The 27,224-nt window shown below is 32.6% G+C and overlaps 1 protein-coding gene across 4 annotated transcripts in view; it reads left to right on the top strand.

Moving 5' to 3' along the window:
• LOC111057981 (dentin sialophosphoprotein) overlaps nucleotides 1–26,007 on the top strand; it is a 48,205-nt gene extending 22,198 nt beyond the window's left edge. For 2 of the 4 annotated variants that reach the window (XM_039434416.1, XM_022345469.2), the window contains exons 3-5: nucleotides 17,963–18,210; nucleotides 20,676–23,322; nucleotides 24,962–26,006. In XM_039434416.1, the coding sequence (XP_039290350.1) occupies nucleotides 17,963–18,210; nucleotides 20,676–23,322; nucleotides 24,962–24,991 (2,925 nt within the window). In that variant the 3' untranslated portion in view covers nucleotides 24,992–26,006. Of the gene's footprint in view, nucleotides 1–17,962; nucleotides 18,211–20,675; nucleotides 23,323–24,961 lie in introns of all 4 variants that reach the window. The other 2 variants (XM_039434415.1, XM_039434417.1) reach the window with 2 other exon arrangements.
• The last annotated feature ends 1,217 nt before the right edge of the window (nucleotides 26,008–27,224 follow it).

The following is a 27,224-nucleotide window of genomic DNA, read 5'->3' as shown; positions in this document are numbered from 1 at the left end:
TGAAAAAAGACAGGCTCAATCACCAGGAATACTATAAATTGTATGAGGGACCAGTAAGCCATTAATATTTTGAGTATTTCAATCACTTACATTATGGACACTGGATACATTATGGACAATCGATACGTATGAAATTTATTAGCTACCAGTACTGTACAGAATGAAAAACTTTTGATTGCAGTGACCCCAACTACTACAATATGAATAACCATGTGGATCAAATATAAGGAATTACTCACACCTCTCATCAGCTCGTACTTTTTATTCTCAAAATATTAACAAAAAATATAATATATAAGTTATATTGAATGAACTTACGGCTAGTACTCAAGTTTGTCTTTTTCTGGCCGTGCTACAAATAAATGTAGGTATATGTTTGACATTTTGTTTTTGTAATCTTGTTGTCCATTAAGAAAGTTTTCAATGTGATTTTTGATGGCAATAAAATTTGAATTTGAGAAAAGAATTATTATCAACAAACTCCTAACCAAAGCAAATCTCTGTGCTCTGTTCTAATCGGAATGTATGAGACTTCATATATACAGCTGCCGTGCTACCAATTTTTCCCTAAACGGTTGGAATAGCATTTAACACCTATCAACCTAAGAATAGTTGTCGGCTCCAATAAAATAGATTCTTGATAAACTGTGAATGGATCTATTGCCCATGAATGAGAAATCCAGTTTTCAGAGCAAATTAACTTATAATCTTCAGATGAAATTTTGGCAAAACACAGAAATATACAAAGAACAATAACTTACAAGCCTAATTATTTCAAGTAACTACGAACTAAAATACTTATCTAGTTTACAGTTGAAACACAGTGGCTATTGGCTTTACTACACTAATAGCTAATTTTGCACAAACATTTATATAAAACTCAATCTAAAACATTAATAAACGAAAATGATTTAGAGCAAAACTCTACGACAACAATACTTGTAGCAAGCCATTTTTCAGAAGAAGAAAGAAGAACAGGAAAAAAAACATAAGTTGCCAGTCACGAAAACAACGCCCTGTTCAATATCGATCTCCACAGACACGTCATCAAAAATTATAACTTATAAGTTTAGAATTCACATTCTACATCTGTTCTCAATAAAACTTTATTTTGAAAATGTTATTTTAAATTTTTATATATATCTCGATTTAAATAAACCATTTATCCAGTAATTTGTTAACCCTGCCTCGGTGACACCATGGAACAATGCAACAAACATTTACAATAATAAATTCTCCGTCAAAAAATTTGTCCGTCTATTGATAACTCTGACATTTACTATAAAGTTCCATAGATCTCGAATTGAAGATTCGATTCAAATGTGAGAAGAAAAATGTAATATTACAAATACCCCCCTCTTGACATAAAAAGTTTTACTGTTTGAAAAATTTAAAGAAAAAATTTACATTGACCCTAATGAAAATTGTTGAAATTTAAATTTGAGAACAGTAACAATTTTTTCTAGAAAAACAATACATGTCACCCTATAATTGAAAATTATTATAAAAATTCATCAATAGCGTTTGTTATATGTTTCCAAACAATATTTCAAAATATAGAATATCAATATTACTTTTGATTTAGCTTTATAATTTAAAGAAAAATATCTCAACAGAAAGTTTAATATGTAAAGAATAGTTTTTTTTTTTTTTTTTGAAATTGCACATAAATTTAATAGATAGAAAAATTCAATTTTTATTGCATAAAAAAAAATTATGTATGTTGAATGAAAAATTTATTATTATTATTTATTTTTTAAATGAATTGATGAATTGTTACATTAATTTTCACATAAAATTTCAATAAATCAAAAAATGTTCATTTCTTTCACTATTGATGCGGTTGATTTTATTGATGCACATTTTTGAAAACAGTCCGTTAAGGCACTCAGTATGATTTTCAGTTAAGTGTGACTCCAATGTGATGACGTTAAGTGTTGGGCTGATCTGGATGCACGTAGTGTTGGGCTGATACTTGTAGTCGACTGCTGCATACCAAACTCGATACAGGTGACATCTCAGTTAGCATTGCTTCATGTTTGTAGTAGACGGCTGCATTCCAAACTTGATACCGGTGACATCTCAGTTAGCATTGCTTCATGTTTGTAGTAGACGGCTGCATTCCAAATTCAATACAGAGTCACATAAATTTTGTATCATATTTGTAATTATACAATGTACATTTCAGGCTTGAAATGACAATGTAATTTGTTTTTTGGAAAAGAGATAGACGCTGCATACAGGATTAATTTAGGTGAGGATTAATTTAGGTAAGGTTTGGTTTTTTGATATTTTCAGCTTTCAAGGTTTAGAGTTCTGCATACAGGAATAATTTAGGAGAGGATTTTTTGAATCAATTCTTTCATGATACTGTGACTGTTCTTCTGAATTCAAAGTTGTGAATGTGAACATGGATGGCAATTACCTCCAGGTAATGCAGTAGTGTTGAAGTTTGAGATACAGAGTCAGCAATAAGCATTGGCATTGCTATTGGTGTATGCTTTGGTGTCGGCTTTGGCATCGGCGTTGATATTGGCATTGGCGCAGGCATTGGCATTGGCATTGGCGTAGCTATTGGCATTGGCGTAGCTATTGACATCAGCACAGGCATCGGCATTGATTTTGGTGTTGGCATCAGCATTGGCGCAGGCATTGGTGTAGCTATTGGCATTGATTTTTGTTGTTGGCATTGGCATTGGCGCAGATTTTGGCATTGGCGTAGCTATTGGCATTGATTTTTGTTGTTGGCATTGGCGCAGATTTTGGCATTGGCGTAGCTATTGGCATTGGCGCAGGCATTGGCATTGATTTTTGTTGTTGGCATCAGCATTGGCGCAGATTTTTGGCATTGGCGTAGCTATTGGCATTTGCGCAGGCATCGGCATTGATTTTTGTTGTTGGCATCAGCATTGGCGCAGATTTTTGGCATTGGCGTAGCTATTGGCATTGGCGCAGGCATCGGCATTGATTTTTGTTGTTGGCATCAGCATTGGCGCAGATTTTGGCTTTGATTTTTGTTGTTGGCATCAGCATTGGCGCAGATTTTGGCATTGGCGTAGCTATTGGCATTGGCGCAGATTTTTGGCATCAGCATTGGCGCAGGCATCGGCGTAGATATTGGCGTTGACATCAGCACAGGCATTGGCGTAGATTTTGGCGTAGTTATTGGTGTTGATATTGGTGTTGACATTAGCGTAGTTATTGGTGTAGGCCGCAGCGTAGATTTAGGCATAGATATTGGCGTAGTTATGTCACACTAGTTTGAAAATCACCCAAATGTTCTTAACACTCTTCATGGCGTTCACTTGTTACTGATTTCGAGATTCACATGATAACTATTTCAATGTTAATGTCTGTGCTGTACCTGTTATCTTAAAATGCTTATAAACTAAAAAGAAAAACTTTGATTAGGCTATCAATACAATCTAATACACATAAAAATTATTTTAAGTATCTATGAAATTGAAATTTGTTAACATCTTATTATACAGTCAGCAATACATAAATTGTGAAATATGGACATATCAATGATAAATTTAAAAAAAAATATCATTTTCATCTATTCACTGTTCAAATATCAAAATTTTAATCCATTCTTCAAAATAGAAATATAATTTCATAACACCCTGTATCATTATCAAAATTGTAAAAAACAAACATCATATCATCACAACAAAATTTAATTTCAATACATATTTCAATAATTTCAGACATTTGGTCTTCTATTCAATCATTTCATAATATATCTGCATTTCATTATTATTTAATATAACATTTCATTTATAGCATGTTCATTTCACATTTATGATTTATCATTCAGGGTTTCAAAATTATTTAGTTTTAATTTTGTTCAAAAATTGTATAAAAAGCAAATTATTTAATATTATTAATCATCGTTTGTTGGATACTATAGTTTATTTCGACTCTTCAATGTTCTAAACACAAACTACATTTCATGACAAAACTTTACTATCAAACATTAAACAAGAAACCATTCAAAACATCAATAATATTTTGCTTCAAAGGCAAACAATATTCATCAGTAATCATCATTTTGCATCTATGGCAATCAACATTATTAATCATTATTTTGCATCTATGGCAATCAACATTATTAATCAACACAAAAAATATTATCTCATTACTGCCTCTCTAAGTCATAACCTCTGTTATTCCTTCTTTAGGCAATAATGGGTTTCCATCTCAAAAAACAATCACATACCAGCAAAATTCTAATCAACAAACCCCACTAAAAATTCTACATACACTCCAGCATCCATTTCAAACGATAATCAATCATATCAAAATTTATAGAACAAACAGTTTTAAAATTTAAAAAAAAATATCAATTACAAAACACTTTAGAAAAATTTTAGCCTTTAACTCATTTCAATTGATAATATAACACAACGTTTTAAATTAAACCAATTATTTTTTAAAATAATTTAAAATTTAAAGACTGTATAATAAGTACAAACATTTCAAGATTATGATACAAAGATGATCAAGATGAAATACTGGGTAAATAAGTTCCCTAAAAAATACAAACAAGAGAAAAAGAAAACTGGGTAAATAAATTCCCTAAAACAATATACACAAAATTGATACACTTCACATAAGTGATACATGATGAAAAAATATGTCACAAGCACACAATTCTTCACACTACAATGGATAGATTTTAGAAAAGTTAAGTTTTATCAACAATTAAAGATTAGGAAAATAAGCTACTATTTCAACTTCTAATATTATTTCAGAAAAAATACAAATTTAAATGACTATGGACAAGAATGGTTAAGATATGCTTCATAGAAGAAATTTACTGAATATTACACAAAGACAGGAAAGAATCGAAAATTGAAAAGATTAAGGGCCAAGAAAAATAGGCTACAGGAAAGAAAAAAGATACAATTATGGACTCTTACCATACATAGTATTTACGGTCATTGCTATTCTGAATCCCGGCATGACACAGGATTCCTAATCATTGTGTGTTGGGGAATACCCTTTCATCATGTGATTCATTGTCATCATCTTGTAAGTAAGCAACTTGAAACAACCTTTGAATACTAACAAATCAATGGAGACTTTGCGTTTTGTTTTCTTCAATAGCATGATTTTATTCATGGGTTCATTAGTTTCAACCAAGCAATTTTGCTCACAAAAGTCAATCATGCTCACTTGAGAATGCATTGCATACACCTTTTCAATTCTCAGTTGAAAGTTGAACTCATCAACTTGACTCAAAGCAACATTCATTTTGTTCACATTGTTCCTAACCTCCACAGAAACCTGTCTCATGTAATCATTCATTTTATTTACTGTTTTCCTAACTTTCGATGTAGTAATCTGATCCATAGAAACATTCGATTTGTTTACTGTTTTCCTAACCTTCAATGTAGCAATAGTACTTTCTTGATAGTTGACTTTCAATGAAGACAACTCCCTACCTACTTCTTTACTCAATTCTACTATCTCACTAGGGTTGACTTTTTCAACAACAGTAACTAGGCCTACATTGTCAGAAACTTGAATGAGTTGATCTTGTAACTTAACACTACTATCATCCTGCTTCAATTTGTTTTCATTTTCATGACTATATCTTTCAATGTTTCATTTGCATTTTTCAATAGAAGGTTTATACTAACCTGCTCTAGTCTAATGCTAGTACATTCTTGCTTCATATCATCAAACCTAGCATTTTGATTTTTAAACATTTGGTCTAACTTAGCATTTTGCTTATCAAATTTAGCATTTTGCTCATCAAACTTTTGTGTTAAGAATGCTATAAGATTCAGATCATTTTTAATGTTTGCCATTTTGTAATATGCACTGATTCATTAAAACTTGATCTCTCTTGAACCGACCTCCCACTCAGCAACAAACCATTCATAACCTATCAAGATATCTATCCACTAATAATTTCTATAACCAGGGATTTCATGGTGTACCATTTGGGACATATTTATTTTGTAATTCTGTCCCACCACAGGGGTAACATTTGCCGTGCTACCAATTTTTCCTTAAACGGTTGGAATAGCATTTAACACCTATCAACCTAAGAATAGTTGTCGGCTCCAATAAAATAGATTCTTGATAAACTGTGAATGGATCTATTGCCCATGAATGAGAAATCCAGTTTTCAGAGCAAATTAACTTATAATCTTCAGATGAAATTTTGGCAAAACACAGAAATATACAAAGAACAATAACTTACAAGCCTAATTATTTCAAGTAACTACGAACTAAAATACTTATCTAGTTTACAGTTGAAACACAGTGGCTATTGGCTTTACTACACTAATAGCTAATTTTGCACAAAAATTTATATAAAACTCAATCTAAAACATTAATAAACGAAAATGATTTAGAGCAAAACTCTACGACAACAATACTTGTAGCAAGCCATTTTTCAGAAGAAGAAAGAAGAACAGGAAAAAAAACATAAGTTGCCAGTCACGAAAACAACGCCCTGTTCAATATCGATCTCCACAGACACGTCATCAAAAATTATAACTTATAAGTTTAGAATTCACATTCTACATCTGTTCTCAATAAAACTTTATTTTGAAAATGTTATTTTAAATTTTTATATATATCTCGATTTAAATAAACCATTTATCCAGTAATTTGTTAACCCTGCCTCGGTGACACCATGGAACAATGCAACAAACATTTACGATAATAAATTCTCCGTCAAAAAATTTGTCCGTCTATTGATAACTCTGACATTTACTATAAAGTTCCATAGATCTAGAATTGAAGATTCGATTCAAATGTGAGAAGAAAAATGTAATATTACACAGCTGATAGAAGGCGCAAAACTCAACTGGCCAAGCATACAACAATGGAACAAACCCGTGGCAAGCTCGCGCTCTTGACCAACGCAAAATTGATTCGATCAGCTGATTGATGAGATTATTTTAAGCTTTCCAATGATTACAACATATGTTATGCCGGTACCTGGTCTACACGACAACGATATTTGCGCAAACTTGGCTCAAAGCCAGGTTTACGCAAATCTGGCTTTGAGCCAAGTTTGCTGAAACCTCTGTTCACACCAACTTTAACACAAACCTGTATTATAAACTAAACCATATATACATTCAATAGAAAGTCTTTGAAGAGTTTATAAACTTGAAATGAATAGTAACTCAAGCCGCCTCCTCCTCCTCCTCCTCCTCCCCCACCTCGACCACCTCCTCAATCCTCCACCCCGCCAACTACTACTCCTCCTCCTTCACCACCTGCTCCTCCTCCTTCTCCTTCTCTTCCTCCACCTTCTCCTTCACTACCTCTTCCTCTTCCTCCACCTACTCCTCCTCTTCATCCTCCTCACCCTTCTCTTCCTCCTCCTCCTCCTCCGGTATATATACTGTATGTAAGTTTGATGGCAATGCTAGAGAAAGAAATCAAATTGTGTTGTGAATTAAGTGAAACACATTTGTTGATTTAATCCAATCAATTATTTTTTTTGTACTTGATTTAGTGATGCTATCTAAAATTAAATTTTCGGGTAACAGGTTAATCAATCTATTTTCTACATAGGGGAACTGTCTACGGCATACTATTAGGTCTGTCCTGGAAACACGGTAATTTGATGGCGATCTGAAATTGTAAGCTGGGAAGTATGGAGTGAAAGTATTTTTGGATCTATTGATATAAAGTATTACATTTTTTATATAGAGTTGTCTCACTGTCAGAACCGGGAATTCTTCATAAAGTAAGTGACTGGGATATCGTCTCGGACTTTGGAGAGCAGCTTTTAGTATGTGCCTCTGAATCACACCTATTTTATTGAAATGAGTGTCTAAGGCACCCCCCCAAACCCTTATACCATACTAAAATATGGATTGGGCATAAGCTGGATAGACCATCATCAATAACTTTAAATCTCCAACACTGCTGAATCTGTAGAATTTATGAACAATATATTTCATTTTTTACACATATTATCAATATGTGCATTCCACTTCAGATGTTGATCTATTAAAACACCTAGATATTTAACTTCTCTCACACGTTTGTCAGTGATTGTCATATACAGTCCCTAACAACAAAATCTGAGTCTGACAGACTACTCCTTTCAGCACAGTCAAACGAATGAATTTCAATTCCACCATTTAACATTTCCGCAGGGATGGAGTTTATTGAAGGCGAGAAAGTCATATATACGCTTTTTCTTGTATTTAAAGTGAGCGTGTGCAGATCAAGCCATGACTTGCTGTGAGACCTAATTCTGTTAGAAGTTTTGTTTCTTTCCACGTAGAACCGGAAAAAAAACTAGAGCTGTATCATCAGCAAAAGAGATGGAATAACATCCATTAATATTAATTTTCAGTGTAATTTATGTAAATTAAAAATAATATTGGTGAGAGAACTGTGCCCTGAGGTAGGCCAAACTCAGTTAGATTTACTCTGCTTGATTTTAATATCTGGGATCTATTTTGTAGATGGCCTTCAATAGTTTTAAAACTGGTCCACGGAAACCTATATTTTCCAGTTTTTAAGTAAAGTTTGATGAGGGATGGTATCATAAGCCTTATTCGCCAAATCCAAGAACACAGCAAAGGTTTTTTTCATTCATTAAGAAGTTTTCAGACACAATCCTCACCAGTCGAGACATTGCATCCTCAGAGGACTTCCCCTCCTGAAAACCAAACTGATTTTCTGCTATGAAATTATGTTTCCTGAGATAATTAAGAATACGCACTTTTTTCAAATATTTTAGACAAATTACTAATTAAACTGATAGGACGATAATTTTCTGGAGATTTTCTATCGCCTGATTTGTATAAAGGTATAATCTTGTCAACTTTAAAGTGGGATGGAAAATGACCGATCTCTAGACATTAATTTTATTGTATAAAAACGATAATGGCTGTGCTATGTAATGAGCAATATTTTTCAAGCAAATATTACTAATCCCATCGACCCCGGGTGATGAATTATTTTTCAAGGTTTTGATTAAAGCAGATATTTCCTTAGAGTTTGTAGGGTACCGGTACATGAAAAAAGAATGTGGAACATTTTGTGTTTGATTAGTGGGTAACGCTTGTGTGTTATTCGAGTTAATCGTACTATTAGTTTTTCTGCATACGTTCTGCCAACTTTTGAAAAATAGCAATTTAAAATTTCTGGGTCAATATCTACTGGTTTATTTTTACGTCGAGTTTCTAAAATCTCCTCTATACAATCCCATGTTTTTTTACTATTGCCTTTAGAATTCGCCATTTTATTTTTATAATAATCGATTTTTGCTTTTCTAATCAATGAATTCAATAAATTTCTATACTTTTTATACTTGGCTTGTAGAATCGTATTGAAAGATTTGCTGTTAAGTTTCTTGTGCATTTTATCTAGTTCTCTAATAGACTTTATCAGACCTGAGCTTATCCATTTTTTCAGGGGTTTATTCTTATTTGTTATTTTTATTTGTTCAGTAGAAATATTTACATAATTTATGAAAAAAATTATCAATGTAATCATCCAAATTTAGATTTTCCTCGGACAAATTTGTTTCATTTCTCCAAGTTTTTCTTTCAGTTTATCAATTAGTAATGAGTAGTTTATCTTTTTAGCAATTTTTTCATTATTATCTTTATTAACTAAGTTTGAATTTCCAATATGTAGGGTAGTGCAGTAATGATCTGTAATATAGGTCTTTTGTATAGAGCTTATTATAATTTTGTCCTTAAAGTTCAAATTTCTTAATAAAATATGGTCTATACAAGTTTTTGTGCTGTGAGTTGTTCTTGTGGGCTTATTCACCAGAGATTTCAGACCGTACGTTTGCATCAGATCGACTTAGATATTCATTGGCTAAATAACTATTTTTTAGTATATCAATATTCATATCTCCAATTAAAAGTACATTCTCATTTTTATCGATACCACTTAGTGTAGCATCTAAATCATTCAAGAAACCTTCAATATTAGTAGAAGGTGATCTGTAGATCGCAATTAATGCTATAAAATAGTTGAAAGCTTGTAATCTAATCGAGATAGTAGAAGCTTCGGAATTTTCAATAAGAAGATAGTCAACCTTCATGTTATCTTTAACAAAAACGCACAAACCGTTAGCCTACTTTTATTCAACATACCTGGTCTATCTATAACTGTATATCCATCTATACTATATTCAAAAACTTTATCATCCGTCATCCAAGTCTCGGTTAACACAATAACATCGTAATTGATTTTGCAGTTCTGTATAGTGTGCGAATGTTCATTTGAAATATATTTAGAAAATTGATATCACCCATTTCATTTGTATAAGGCACCGGATTAAAATTAAAAATATCATCACACTCTATTGTATCGTAACATTCTAAATCTATCACCTCGTCAAAATTAAACTCATGAAGCATCAAGAGCTTAAAAAATCTTTGTTTGACAACCTAGAAAAAAATAATGGAAAAAAGGGTATTTAAATTAAAAAAGTGAGAAAAAAGTTGAATTTAAAGAGTGAGAAAAAAAACAAACAGATTATCTACCCTGCCCACTGCGCATTGGAGACGAAAAGTGTCTTTCTATTTAAATTCATCCAAGTCCTCATCGCACATTATCCTTCTGGTTCGCGAATTTTCAGTTTTTTAACAATGATTTTGCAGTCACGCACCCACACGAAAGTTAGTTTTTTGTTGTTCCTCAAAACCTTGGCTTTTCCCAGTAGACGTTTAAAGAAAGGAGAAAGATGTTCATTTATGTATACGTTCGTTCGATGGAGGTAATTTACTGCATATCTCGGTAGATTTGATGGTTTTCTTTTTCCTTGCAGCGTAGACCCAATTCAATTTTATGGTTCTTGAAATGAATTTAGCGACTATAGACGAAGGTCCTTTGGCAGTTGGCGGTCTATGAACTATTGCGAAATCTTCTTTTTTGAAATTTACATTTATAGTCTTAGCCACTGATTCCATGACGTATAGTAGATTTTCTCCATTTGTCTCCGGAATGCCGACTTTTTCTAAATTGTCTTTTCTTGTGTGTTGTTGAAAAGCGTTTATCTCTTTTTGTAAACTATTTACATGGTTTTGAGACTCTTTGCATTGTTTTTCAAGATCCTGACATTTCTGTTTTAAAACTTTATTTTCTTTAGTTAGATTGTCAATGTGAGCTTTGATTTCGAGAGTGCATGAACTAAGACTTTCCATTTCAACACTCAATTCCTCTAGTTTTGTAGTGAAAAGGGCAGTGAGTTCGGTGCGTAAAAGGGTATTATCAGCACGCAAACTAGCGATTATCTAAGTAAATTGTTTCGAATTTAAATCTAACTGACCCGAATTATTAGTCTTTTCCAGCTTGCAGTTGTCGCACTTCCTCGCAGCTCGAGCCTGCGTGTATTCATTTTCTTGAATTTTTCTATGGATTCCAGTCGTGTGCATGAAGGATGAAACACATTTTTACAATCACTACACTCAACTGAGAATTCTTTTTCTGCCAAAACAATTTCACACTTAAAACACTGTACCATGATGAATTCACTTTTGTTTGGAAAGAGTTTGTTCAAAACTTTATTTCGCCCAGCGGCAGGTTACTGATTAGAGCGGTACTATCGTCACAACCGTCTTCATTGAAATCTGAACTGATACTGAACTGTTTGAAGAATATTTGTGCAAAGTTTCAAGTCTGTAGGCCAATTAGTTTGAGCTATAGTGTGATTATAATTATTTTATGTCAACATTTTCCAAAAATTCCTTCTCCTGAACCCCCCTGTGCTCCTGATCGGAATTTTTCTGCATAGATATAATTTTTTTTCGTAGCTGAACAAAAAAGTTCCTCATGACTTTGCTGTGCAATGAGCGATTAAAAAGTACAAAATGTTTGGGGGCCCCAGCTCCCTCAGAGGGGCAAATTTCTGAAAATCCTTTCTTAGTAGATGTTTTGAGGCTACCCTGAACAATTGTGCAAAATTTCAAGTTTTTAGGCTCAGTATATAGTTTGGGCTGTGGTGTGATTTCAGTCTGTCGGGGCTTAGCCTTTTATAGATAGAGAAGATGATGATGGCTATGAACAGAGCTATTCAAAGCGAGAATTATTAGCCCAGTCAATAAAGGTTTTTTCGATCCGAAAATTAAATAAAAGCTGAATCTTTTACCATCGATAGAACCCTCCCAGAGGGTCATTCTCCCAAAAGTCCCAAGAAATCCCCTAGGAGTTTTCCCCCCTAGCCACCCTCAAAGTTGAAAAATGCAGGTAATCACGGAAAATCAATTATCTCAATTATCTCTGTACCCATTGATCAGAAACAGTTCTATTATATGCCATTCGATTCGTTACATTATGGACTACAATATTAGTTATATTCATTTTTTCAATAAAATTAACAGTTTTCTTGATAAAATAATATATATGTAAAAATTTAGGGGGTTTGCGATTTGATTTTTTTGTTTTCTTCGATAAACTTCAAAGCAAGTAGTTTTAAAGAAAAATGAGCCGAATAGTTAATGTAGCCACTCTCATTGCAAATCCATTGATGTATATTGTTATGTATTTGACGCCGTGGAAGGGGAAACAGTTGACGCGGAACGGCGCGGCTGACTCTCTTAGCCATAGTAAACAGTAAACTGGAAATCAATTATCTCTGTAACCATTAATCGGAAAAAAATCTATCATATGTCATTCGATTTGTTAAATTAAGGACTACAATATTAGTTGGATTCATTTCCTCAATAAATCGAACAGTTCCCTTGATAAAATAATATAATGTAAAAATTTAGGGGTTTTTCGATTTGATTTTTTTGTTTTCTCCAATTAACTTCGAAGCAAGTAGTTTTAAAAAACAATGTGACGAATAATTATTGTGACCACATTCATTGCGAACCCATTGATATATTGTTTTGTATTTGCGATTCAAGTTGACGCTGTGGAAGGGGAAACAGCCGACGCTGCTGACTCCCTTCACCATAGTAAACAGAATAATACTGCTGTCTATATTGTATCTCATTTACACTATGGCGCTCGAAACAATTAATTTTGTCTATTGTTTTGACATGCGCTGTATATAGATTTTCACTTTTCAATACTCTAAAAAATATTACAATTTTCTTGATTTAACCATGCTCATGATAAAAATCAGGATTTCGTTGTTTGTTCACAGAATTTATTATATTAATTTGAAGTGTTCCTTCTCCATACGAGTCAGAGGTAACACAATTTGATAACTCTAGTTTCAGATATTGATGTTTTTCAAATAGTTTCATGATATCATCCTTATTATCCTTATTTTGTGAAAAATGAAGATTCAAAATTTCTTTTCATAACTTATCTTGTGTTTTATCTTGTTTCATCATTCTTTATAATTTAAACACTTGATAATGGAATGAATATCATCAGATCACGTGAACAAAAAAAATAAAAGGGTGGGCCTACCTGAGATACTATATGATAACACGGTACTCCTGATAAATTGAAAATTTTCAAGCTGAAAGTAGATTAATTTGTTGCACATTCGGTTCAAATATTAACAAATGTTACCAAATATTACCAATATTATCACATATAGTGAGAACGAATTACTTTGAAGCTTTCTATTCTCACTGAACATGAAGAGGCAATACCAAGCCAGAATCGCAGTTCCGTTCAAATCAGAGCTTACAAATTGATGCTATGTAACTATGGATGTTATCCCCATCTCACAATTTCCCTATTTATCCTTATCCTGATTCAGAATGAAGTAGTTGATCTCTATAATCACAAAAATCAATGTAAAGTACCTATAATAAATAGTAAAAATAAAAAAAAACTCTAGTAATAATGCAACTTTTTCTAGGTACGAATTTCAAGGCTCATAAAATGACTTTTTCTCAATCACAGGCAGAAATTCCAATGATTATCATAATAGTAAATTAATGAAAATTGTTTGTATTGTACATTGTTCGACGTAAGATAAGCCACATCTTTAAGGTAATCAACGCGTATTTAGGATTATCATGTTTATGAATGAAAGCGAGACTGTGATAGAAGATTAGTCAAACTGAAATATAAACATTATATACAATGCATATTTCTGATCAACTATAATTACAAATAATTGTATCAAGCCGAAATGAATTGAGCAACTGAATTTCAAAGTCACTGTTCAAATCGCACTGTGATTTCCTTCTACTTCCAAATGGATTGAATTGCCTCACTCTTCAACGTAACAATTATTGTAAAAAAAACAGTGGAATGTGAACGTCACCCAAGTAGCATTTGAATTTCAATTTTTAGATCATGAAATTCATAAAAAACTAATTCTTGAGAGAATAGTGATGAATTGCAAACAGTGCAAGTAACATTGATACAAAGCGATACAATGAAAATCAACATCGATTAATTTAATACTGGACTTATCAAATTTATATTACCGTTAATTTATATTATTTATAAAGCTTATAAAATGTAAAACAAACATTTTAAATTTTCTCTACTGGAGCAAAACATCGATAGAAAATAAAGAAGATCCCATTATAAGCACAATATACTTGTGTACTAGAATTCACTTGAACTAACTCATCTCACTTCAACCCTTCAATGATCACAATGAACTAGAATGGTATAAAAACCATGAAATTGATAATCAGGTACATTTTTCAAACAGCTTCACCCAACCAAGAAATCATGTTCAATGTATTTAATTTGAATGCTTCGAATAGAAAATGATCTATTCTTTTGGTGCCCTAATCAATATCAATTTCAATCAACATCAATCGACATGAAGAAAAGCTTCTGCCAACCTTGTGTAATGAATGACAAGATGCGAGTGGAGGTGAAAAATCGATATGTTAACAAAAATAATAGAAAATGATGAATCATCTTTCAATTAATCTTATACGGTAGGGTACTTTGTGGTTAAATGTGAAACACTTTCATGATTTTCCTACCTTTTATGCATGCTTACTCTTCCTCAATTTGTATGTTTGCATGGCTTTCATCTTTAGAATCTACTGAATTTTCATATTGGACTGTCTAAATAATGTAGATTCAACTAGTAAGAACGGAATATAAGCTACTTTACAGAGAGAATCATAGAAAGTTTCAACTCAACAAGCCCAATGTATAAATTTTTTATGCCTCAGCCGTCATATATATTTGGCTCAACTGAAGAAATATTATCAACCTGGCTTGGAGAATATTAACTGTAGAAAACAGCAAATACTGCACGCTATGATTTTTAAGGAAATTGCCACTGTTAACATTATTGTAATCTATGATTTATCTCAGTTTTTGAAATTCTTAACTTATGATAAATTTTAGCATAGTATTATGATCATTCAAACGTATTTTAAATATGTATTATATTATGTAATAGTATGAATATTTTATCGGTTGCAAACAATATCTTTGTCTGTCATAGAATGCATGATTTAGCAAATATATAACAACAAAATGATTTTAGAGAATTAAAATGTGAAAAATTAGTTTCAATGCATGTCAAAACAATAGACAAAATTGATTGTTTCGAGCGCCATAGTGTGAATAAGATGCAACTTGGAAAGCAGTAGGCCTACTACTGTATTTTACTGTTTACTATGGTGAAGAGAGTCAGCCACGCCGTACCGCGTCGACTGTTTCCCCTTCCACAGCGACAAATCGAATCGCAAATAAATAACAATATACATCAATGGATTGGCAATGAATGTGGCTACATTAATTATTTGTCTAATTTTCTTTAGATTATTTGCTTCGAAGTTAATCGGAGAAAACAAAAATCAAATCGAAAAACCCCTAAATTTTTACATATATATTATTTTATCAAGGAAACTGTTTGATTTATTGAGGAAATGAATACGACTAATATTTTAGTCCATAATGTAACGAATCGAATGACATATGATAGATTTTTTTACGATTAATGGTTACAGAGATAATTCATTTCCAGTTTGCTGTTTGCTATAGCTAAGAGAGTCAGCCGCGCCGTTCCGCGTCGACTGTTTCCCCTTCCACAGCGTCAAATCCAATAGCAAATACATAACAATATACATCAATGGATTTGCAATGACAGTGGCTACATTAATTATTTGTCTCAATTTCCTTTAAAACTACTGGTTTCGGAGTTAATTGAAGAAAACAAAAAAATCAAATCACAAACCCCCTAAATTTTTACATATATATTATTTTATCAAGGAAACTGTTAATTTTATTGGAAAAATGAATATAACTAATATTGTAGTCCATAATGTAACGAATCGAATGGCATAAAATAGAACTGTTTCCGATCAATGGTTACAGAGATAATTGATTTCCCGTGTTTACCTGCATTTTTCATGTTTTAGGGGGCTGGGGCGGAAAGCTCCAAGGGAATTCCTTGGGACTTTTGGGAGAATGACCCTCTGGGAGGGTTCTATCGATGGTGGGAAATTCAGCTTTCATTTAATTTTCGGATCGAAACTGCTTTTTTGGACCTTCATTGACTGGGCTATATATACTTATTTATTATAGCTAGTTTAGATTGGAAAATTGCTCATAATACCCATAAAATTTATATTTATTTCTATAAATTTATAAATATACTTTTAAGATTTCAGTCTTCAGTCACACAACTATAGGTTAAATTTCTTATGCCGCATCTACATGGCCCAACAGAGGCCTAGATGTCGGCCAGCGCCAATGTGTGGATGGGTTGTTTGCCAGCTCTGGCCTTCATTTACCTTTGTTGAATTAAGAGGCTGGGCTAACATGTAAATGTGACATTCTTAATTTACAAAGGATAGTTATAGCTGATAAGTCTATTTTGATCTAATTTCATTAATTAATACAATACTAGTAGTTCTGTGATCAGTAGACCTCGCGCAGTTATAAACCACAGCCTCCTCTAATACTGTCCATCAGAGTAAATTATATCCTATCCTGTCGTATCGGCGAGATATCGGTGTGTAAACAACTAATGGTGGTTTGGGTTGTTGTACCGACAATGATAATAATAATTTTTTGTAAAGCTTACCGAGTTGAAAGCCGAGAAAAGTCGGGAGAAAATACTATGCTACTTCGAGTTATCAATTGCATGCCTCATTGAATGCAATTATAATAGTCCACACGACAGGTGTTTTTTACCAAGTTACATTGGAATATTCATTGCATGCAATTATTAATAATCCACTCGACATCTAATTTATGATGAATAATTCTATAGTCTAATTTTTACGGTAATATTGGCGTTTGAAGGAGACTCCTTTTATTTTTGTATTATCCTTGAAATGCAAAATTTAAAAAAACCTTGTATATACGTCGACGCGAAATTCAAAAAGGAACATAGGTACCTATCAAATTTCATGAAACTCTATTGCTGCGTTTCGCCGTGAATGCGGAACATTAATATAAATATAAACATAAAGAGAAATGCAAAACCGTTGACTTGAATCTAAGACCTCACTTCGCTCGGCCAATTATTTAATTTGTCTTACTTATTTTAATGTATTTTAGCCTTCTTTTGAGAGAGAGTCATATCATATTAAATTTTCACAAGTACTGTACGCTTGGTATAGCTTTGTGGTAGAATATGAAGGATGCTCTTGCTGGAATTGACAATTTTTGCAGTTATTGTCAAGTTGATAAAAACGCATGTAATTTGTGAAATCATCAACTTGTGTTCATCAAAGACTTTTGCAAAGCACGAGTGACGAGTTATTCCTGTTCAATAACAATTTATTTGATAGTTCAATTTATTTGATACCTAATGAAGAAAAAATCTGGTGTGGTTTCCTTCACACAACTTTCCTTGCTCGTCATTGAGCTGTAAGCCTCATCCTATGTTAACTTTACAATAGTTTCAAAGAATTGTACTCCTCACCTAGAACAAGTCTGTGTGTGAGGAGGGAGAATAATAAACGGGAATAACATAATGACGATTGGCGGCTACATATTTTAGTCAACCGAGTTGAAAGCAGAGAAAAGTCGGGAACATTTATATAAAACTATGATCATATTATTGTATAAACTTATAAATTATGTTTCTCACCTATTTTTTTTAATTTTGTAGATGAATTTGGACATTATGTACAAAGACAAAAATCCCAATTGGGTGAGAAGTGGACAGATTCCTGCAGCTGAAATGTGGGCAGAGCATTTCAACAGAACTGTCAAGAGGAGAAACCCCATCTACACAAAATACTTTGATAAACATTTAGCACTATGCAGAGTGAGATATGGATTCCTCAATGCAGATCAAATATTCGGCATAGCTCTAGAAAAATTGAACATTCCAGCCTGCGGCTTCAAAATTAAAAAGTGAGTGATTTATTATTTCTTATATCTGTTTTAATATAAATGTTCAAGCTAAAATAATAATTATTATTACAATACGGTATGTATCCAAAGACTACCGTAACATTATTTTCTGACTTCAATAACTGATACGGTACCTAAAAGTAAAGAATTAGACATGATTAATGTGAAATAGTTCTGGTAAATAAAGACCATTTTGGATTGAGCTATTGTCAAGATTCAATATCGCGATTTCTTGTAAAACATTCATAAGAATGTAAGTCATCATAAAAGTTTTAATTTTAATAACTGTTACTATGTGATGTGTTGATAAAATTTGAAATTCACATTGAAAATAGAAATATTCATTCAATATAGGTCCAGCCTGCGAAGAGACTAGTTGTTGATACCATTCACTTATGAAGTGTAAGTAATCGAATTGATAGGTAGTGACAGAATCTCAGTTGCGGTATATGAAAATTCTTTAATACCTAATTATCATGCACGGTTAGAAAAAATAACAAATTTGTTACCTCAATCTACAATATTGTTACTGTTACTAACAATCTACCTCAGCAGGTTCATTATGGGCAAAGTTACTACCTTCCTTCCATGAAAATGCTTTCCAACTTTCTCTTTCATGTATATTATTTTTAATTTCTATCACACATTATATTTATTTATTTAGTATTCAATCACAAATATTATTCTAAATTTTCATCTAGAAAAATGACTAGAAATTGTGAAAAAGCTTACATCCTTTCAGGGGAGGGTTATACTCACAGATGGTGCGTCACATTCCTTCTTGATATACCGTACACCAAGTTTCTGCGAGAGATGCCTAGTATTCTCATTTAAGTTTATTTAGTTTTGATTTCTCTCTGTTATTCTCTGTATCACTTTTTTACTGTAGATGATTCAAATTCATTCTTGATGATAGATAACCTAAAAGTTTCTCTAATATACTCAAAAAGATGTATATTGTGACTTGATCTATTCAGTTTTGGGATTTCTTCTCTATAAGTGAAGCAATAACTGTAATTATAGCTATAGATATCCATGAAGATTGTATGTGTAGCAATTGCAATGAACTAGTTGACTTCAAAATAGGCTGCCTTTATGCATGTGTATGTGAATAATTGGTACCAGGTATTCAAGCAATGATTTTATTAATAAATGCATGTATTCGGATGTAACTGGAGACTTGGTAATGTATATGTGGGTGCATGTTTACTAATGTCTCTAATTATTACAAGGGAATTTCATAGAATAGCATTGTTGTCATGTTTCCTTTTTTACCGCCTTCTATATAATACATCGAATCTGATCTAATATGATCAATGATCAATTATATATGAAATATATTTTATTCATAAAGAAAATTCATCTTTCCATGATTTTAAGATAGAATATTATGGTAGTTCTTCATATTCCTTGATTACAAACAATTTGCTGTTAGATGAAGGACGGATTTTTCTGTTTTTTCCAATGACAATCAAGGATAGCAAACCAATGTTAATCAGATGCTGACTACTTTGAAATATGAATCTCAACCAATGGTTTTGCAAGTTTGTATGGTATTGTTCCCCAGGCCTTAAGGCCAATGACTATGCAAGCTACGTACGGTAGGCTAGTCTAATTCTACTACACTGCAATTTATATACCAGTCGAGAGCTCAAAAAAATGTTGATCTGCTCAGTAGGTGAATGCGCTTAAACATATGAAAATGAAATAAAAATATTATTTATCTATATGCGGAGCTAGAACTTTTAAGTACTCTCTACCACTCAACTTTGACATTACAAAATATAATGAATGATATAATACTACAACTGGAAGCATATTCAGAACAAAACAATCAATCTGTATTTAAATTGAAAAAAACATTCTAAATGTCTTCATAGATAAGTATAAAGCACATGATAATTTCAATCAAAATAATAATTATATAGGTAACCTTGTATTTCTTGAATAAGAGAAATTAAAGACTTGGTAGCATTTGAAGAACGGAGTAGAAAAATGATAATAATAGAAAAGACATTTAAATCAACATTCACACAGCTCGCCAATTAATATTGTACCACCTGCAGATACACCACAAAGGCTGATTTTTCTTGATTGATCACTTCAATAATTTCGTTTGAATTTCACTATCCATCACGAACTGCTCTATATGATTCATCAAATTTGACACTACAATGACAACGCAGACTTTAGCCTATCAGCCTAATTCATTGTGAAAAATATAAAATATTTACTCATCGACACAGTGTCTACTTTTTATTAACAGTGAGTGAATATTTTATATTTTTGACAATTTATATAGTCTGCAAGTCGTCATTTTAGTGTCAAAACTTGATGGATAATTTCGTAGTTAAATAGATTGTTCATATTCTATTAAATAGTTACATAGATAGTTTACCAAACTATTGTTTATCAGAATAATTACTGAATTCTCAACTTTCAACAGCAAAATTTACTTTTTTCAGGACTTTCATGAAGCAACTGAAGACTAATAGGCCTAGGCGGCTGAGCAAAAATAATAATCAATATTCAAGATCAGCCAATGTAATCGCTACAAGCGTCCGTCTTTTCGAAGACTGCGACGAATCATCTATTATTGAGAATGACTTCTCCCGCCATCCTGAAATAATTGAAGCACCATCATCCCCAGCATTCCAAGATAATGTATATGATGATTTGACCGAACTGTTTGAAGCAACAGAAATTCAACCCTATAAACCACTATGTCGGAAAACGCGACCGTCTCATGTATCAACAAAAACAAATGAACAACAAAAAAATATCAACAGTCCCAAGGACAAAAGACTCTTGAACCAATTCGAGAAATTCAAAGATATGTCTAAAATGAGCTGTGAAAACTCTCAACCAAAAAATATGGAGGAAAAAAATGCAGTCAGCAGTAGCGCAAAAGTAGACTTGAGTACGATAATGAACAAAAGTATTTTGAAAAATAGCTCACATCAAATAAACGTATCAACCCTCGACAAGTCTGTACAATTTCATACAAACTTGGAAGAAATCTTCGAGTTTAGTGTTCCCGAAAAAGACAATGATAGCTCAACTATCGAATATAATTCACCCAATGATGAATCTTTGAACATTCTTGATGATGAAAGTAATGATGATGAAGGGGAAAATGAAGAACTTAAAGAAGGAATATCGCAAAACACGTACATATTTTCTGATGAAAAAACAACTGTTTGTAAAGACAATATCTTTGAAAGCTCGCTTCAAAATAAGGAAATATATATGGAAAAGGATGTGAGTATCACAGATCAACATAATCTTCCAAATTCTTGGCATGAAAGTATTGGAAGAGATAAAAATGAAATAGAAGCATTTAGCGAACTTCACAACGTGTGCTCACCCGATAGAACCATTGAGCCGATTGAACGATCGTATCTGAGTAGTAGTAGGATTGAAACTCACTTGTCAGATGAGGAATTATCGTGCATAGAAGTGCACAAGCGCACCCAAGAGAGACCAATTTGCCAACCAAATGAAATCATCAGTGAGGAAAATGCTCAAGACGTCCGAACACCTATTGCAATAGACAATTTTGAGAAAAGACAATCTAATTCCAAAAATGAGGAAAAAGAATCATTGCGTTTTGACAGTGTAAAAATTCCATTCTTTCCTAGAAATAAAATAAATAATTCAGATGTACTTGAGACAGAAATTTTTTTTTTTGAAAGTACAGAAATTCAACTGCACGATGTAACTGAAATCATTGATAATGAAAATGAGTTTTTAACTCAAGACTCATCTAATCAAGGTTTAGAAGAGTTTGTTGGAGAAGATGTAGAGACTGATAGAAGAAGTAATAGAAGTGATCCATCCAATAATGAATCTTCAAACAGAAGTATCAATTCCAATCTTGAAAAAATAGAAATGCTATCTGGTTCTGGAAAAAAAATGGTTGAAAGTGTCGAAGTCAACAAATATACAACATATTTACAATCAAAAAATATTCCATTCACAAAAAATATTTCAAGTGAAGAGAAAGCAAGACAATGCAATGTAAGGGTTCTTTTTGATAATGAGTCTTTGAAAAGTAATCAAAATGAAAGCAAATATTCTAGTCCATCAGAGATTGAGAAAAAACTTTGTTCTGGAGGAGAAATGGTTGAAAATGATTCATGTGGGGAGAGTAATATTTCCCATTTCCAGTCCATAAATATCCCATTTGGAAAGGGAAATAAGCCACAAAAGAAATTAAATACAAAACAACTTTCCCATATGCAATCTGCTAACATCAAAATCAGAAAGATATTTGATAGAGAAGTGAATAGTTTGGAGAAACCTCCAAGTCAAATCTCACCCACGCCGATGCAAGCGCCAATCCAGCATGCAAATAGATTTGAGCATTTGTCTGAGGGGCACATTTCAAGCCAGTTATTTGAAATGGAAAATGAACTTCAGGATTATCACTCTAATTCATCCTCAGAGTCTTCTGGAGCAAGGAAAGGTGATAAAAATAGCAATTCTTCATTAATTCTCAGTGATTGTTTCAGAAACATGAGCAAGTACTCGAATGAGAGTGACAAGAATGGCATTGATGCTCGAAGTTCAGAGCAAGTGAGCACAAATTATGATTTGACACTTGATGACATGTGGGATTGTGTAGATGATGGTAGAGAATCAACTCTAATCGACAAGAGTATGTCTTTTAATATCCCTTCTGTAGACGATGATTATCAAATGCTGGAATCAGACGACTCACTGGCTGAAGTGTGCAAAGCGATGAAAAAGCCCATGTTGTCGACCTTTGGAGCAGACTTTGGTAGCACCAAAAACCAGCGCAAATTTGATGAAGAGTCTCTGGCTTCTTCATTGCACTTATCTTTCAGTCCGAAAAGAAGGAAGCAAAATACGGATGGAGCGTTGGGCAAGTCTGTACTCTGTGCAACGAGTGGAGAGAATGCGCCTTCACAGACGACAGCGGAATCAAATGCCCTGAAGAGGTGTTTGGACTGGCTGGAACAGAGCGACAAGCAGAATCCGACCAGTTGGATGGCGACCACCGCAGCGGCCTCAGATGGCCTCATGCAGCTTACAATCCCCGATCAACATGCCATGGATGACGGTGGTCAGCAACACCTAAATATACCGGTAAGATGGGTCTTTGTATCTTTTCTTATACAACAAAAATAATATAATTTTTCCTTGCTTAGGGGGGGGGGGTTACACACATACACACATAATCTGTAAACTTGTTTGTTGTGCGTCGGGGATTAGTGATAAAAAGTATGATTATAAGAGAAGAGTGTACCTCTACACCTTTAAGTGGGTTCCGAACCAATAGGAAGCTATTTTTAAACTTGAAAATTATATTTATTTGTTTCGGCTCTTCAAGTTGTGGCCATTCGTCCAACGAAAATTATTATTATTTTCAAGAGGATAATATATCGTATAGTTTCATCATAAACTTTTCATCCAAGAAAATTCACCCTACTGATTATTTTATATATAAATAATTAAGATATTTCATTAATGTACTTGCAAATTGATTGTAGATGAAAGAAAATTATATTTTAATCCAGGATTTTCGAAAGGTTATTATTAATACGATATATTTTTTCTCAACTCCTGCCCACGTACAAAATATTTTTGCTTTTTTGTGAGTAGTAAAATATTATAAGCATCTATTAACTAGCATGAATCTCCTTCCTGGGAAACTAGCAAGGGCTCCATCCCATCCTTGAAAAAATCCACTTAGTCTTTATAAATTCCCTCTCACGCTTGAGGTAGGTTGCAGATAGGCAACTCGAACACAAGGCTCGCTAATTCTAAACTGATGAGGAATATCCTTCAAAATGTTCAATTACAACTGTTTTAAAATCTTGAAACAAAAATTCGTTTTCTAAAATGTTGAGCATTGAATAGCATCTTGTGATTGTTGGAACACTAATTATTTCCAACCAGAATTCGAACAGACTTTCAAATATTAGAAGAAATAGAGTTTTATGTTGAAAGTCTTCAGAGTTGAAGTTGTAAATAATATTCAATGTACCGGTATATTATTGCAGTATGAGAGAAATATTATCAGCAAGGAAAAATGTGTAAGAGTGCCACACTAAATTTTTTCATATCAACTTTTATCTTCACTTTTACAAATAGAGGATGATTTACTGAAAAATGATGATAATATATTTGATTATTTGAAGCTATAAACGCCTGCAAAGGGTCATCCTACATGCAAACTGTAAATTCACTAAAATAATATATAGAAAAATAATAATGGTTACTTTAATATTGGGATTTTCAGTTGTAGGCGCAACTGATTCCTAGCTCTGAGTATCTAGCAGTTATCTTCAATGTTTTAGATTAATGGTAATTTTTAATATTATTGACTGTTAATTCATTCCTCTTGATTAGATGCTCCGTCCACGTTGTGATCATCAGAATAAATCATTTTGATACTTAGGAATTTCAATCAATTGCCAACTCTAAGAATCACTTAATATGTTGTACGAAAACCCAATTGAATTCAATCACCGATACAACACTTAATTATATTGACCCGTTCATTGATTTTCGTTGCAACTTTTCCCTTAGATTCATGGCAGTTGAATTCTATTGGATTTCGTACAACTGACCGACAGTCATTTTTAATGAAAATATGGTCAAACATTTTAATATAATAAACAAATTGATTTATTTCATTCATTGACAAAAATTTTATTTAAGTCTTTGAATTATATTCTATTAAACGATTAACTTTGATGAATATATTTGATATTCCTTTCAGGACATTGAATTTTCCAGCAGCGAATACTAAGTTGAACATCTCAGTGAGCCAGTTCAGTCTTTATTCCCAACTTCTACCAGCACTTATACATTAATCTAATTTTATTTCTACCAATAATAACTAACGTCTACCTTATCTTAATGTTATAAGACTTTTTTATAATATAGCATAATTTCACTGATATTATTTTTCCAATTACGGTATTGTATTATTATCATTATTAAATGTTCATATAGTTTCCATTTTGTGTGATAAATTGCCCCAGTATTCATACTTTGAATAAGAGTAATACGTTTTGAGAATGCTTGTTTCAAATTAAACACAATTTCTGTCATTGGTCAAACGTAATTAATTAATTCTCGTCACTGAATACTTGTCAAAACTGTTCAAATACTGACTAAATCAGTCAATTTGATTTGAAGTTCATAATATCTATTAATGTTCTTAAATACTATTATCCTGTATTCAATTAAACGGGAAATTAATTATGAATTTAAATTTCGTGTTTCTTTTCATTGTCAATAGTTTCTAATTAATTTCAAGCGTAATCAATATTTTACCATTAATTATGTTAATTACGGTACTTCGAAATTTAATCTAAAATTTTATCAATATTGGAACTGCAGTTGATTAATACTTGTTAATTATGTGAATATGTATAATATTACATAATGTACCTGTAAATATGTAATATATTCCTATACTGTTTGTTTATGAAATGAAATGAGAACACTCTTTATTAGTCGGTATCATAGAATAAAACAATCTATAAATAAAAAGGTTTTCTCTGACAGTATACAACTTGATTATTCAACATATAAAATTTTTATGAAAAAATGAAGAGATAATTCATGTTGTTACCGACTTACCGTACATTATTTTTAAACCTCAGCTATTCTTGTTGATACTATATAAAAAATTCAGTTTCAAATAAATGATAATTAAATGTCAAAATATCTTCCCATTTATTTTGGTTAGAAACTAAGTGCCATCTGCCATGATAATTATACACGATTCTTGAAAAGTCTTGGACCAACTTGGACTCGGGCAGAGATTTGGCGCGGACTTTTGTCGCTTGCACGTTTATCCTTTGTAAACATATATATAGTCGAATACGGACAGATGAGACGTGGTGCGGATGGTCACTTTCTCGCCCGCTCCATATGTCTCTACGTGGCCTTCACGCCACTTCTTGCTACTTGTTTAGATGAGAACGAAAGAAAATTATCTGTTTAATGGATTAGAAAACAATTTAAATATAATTAAAATGCCACTACAACGCCCGCCTGGTCTGCATTGCATACGCCACGTCCGTTTTGTGTGGATTGAGCTTTCGGTTACGAACAGAACGGGCAGGTGAATTGACCGAGCGAAGTGAGGTCTAAGATTCAAGTCGACGGTTTGGCATTATTTCTCTTAATGTTTAAATGTTTATATGTTGCGCATTTACGGCAAAACGCGGTAATAGATTTTCATGTATTTGACAGGTATGTTCCTTTTTAAATTGCGCGTCGACGTATATACAAGGTTTTTGGAAATTTTGCATTTCAGGGATAATATAAAAGGAAAAAGGAGCATCCTTCATACGCCAATATTAGAGTAAAAATCAGACTATAGAATTATTCATTATAAATCAGCTGTTTAGTGGACTATAATACTACCCGTTCAAAAACATCGAACATTTTGATGAATAAAAATCTGGTGTGGCGCACTCACACAACTTTCCTTGCCGTAATGAAAATTGATCATCTGACGCTAGTATTGTCGCGCATATCAAGTCTACTTATAAACAAAGATCTGAGCCAGCTGGTGACAGGACAATAACACTGGAGACATACGAGGTCTGCTACCTCTTCATAGTGAATCATTTAATAGAATCAACAGTTGCCAACAGTTTGCGATTGGATAATCACATTTTCTCGAATTTCGTGCTTATTTTAAATTTTAGGTGAAAATGTCACTGAACATTAATTGTAGAGATTTTTATGCTCAATCTTTTTCACTTGATTTTTTTTTTTTTTGTTTAAATTGTATCTGAAGCATGATAATTGGGAATTTAAAATCACACTTTGCATTGATGGGGTGGAGCTCCTGGAATTTATACAGATATGGGACTCGTGGCAGTTGATCTATATATATAAAAGCGAAATGGCACTCACTCACTGACTGACTGACTGATTCACTCACTCACTCACTCACTCACTCACTCACTCACTCACTCACTCACTCACTCGCATAACTAAAAATCTACCGGACCAAAAAC

This window comes from Nilaparvata lugens, chromosome 8 (assembly GCF_014356525.2).
Source record: "Nilaparvata lugens isolate BPH chromosome 8, ASM1435652v1, whole genome shotgun sequence".
Classification (NCBI taxonomy): Eukaryota; Metazoa; Arthropoda; class Insecta; order Hemiptera; family Delphacidae; genus Nilaparvata; species Nilaparvata lugens.
Note: the sequence above shows the minus strand (reverse complement) of the source record. Positions and strands in the feature narration are given on the sequence as shown.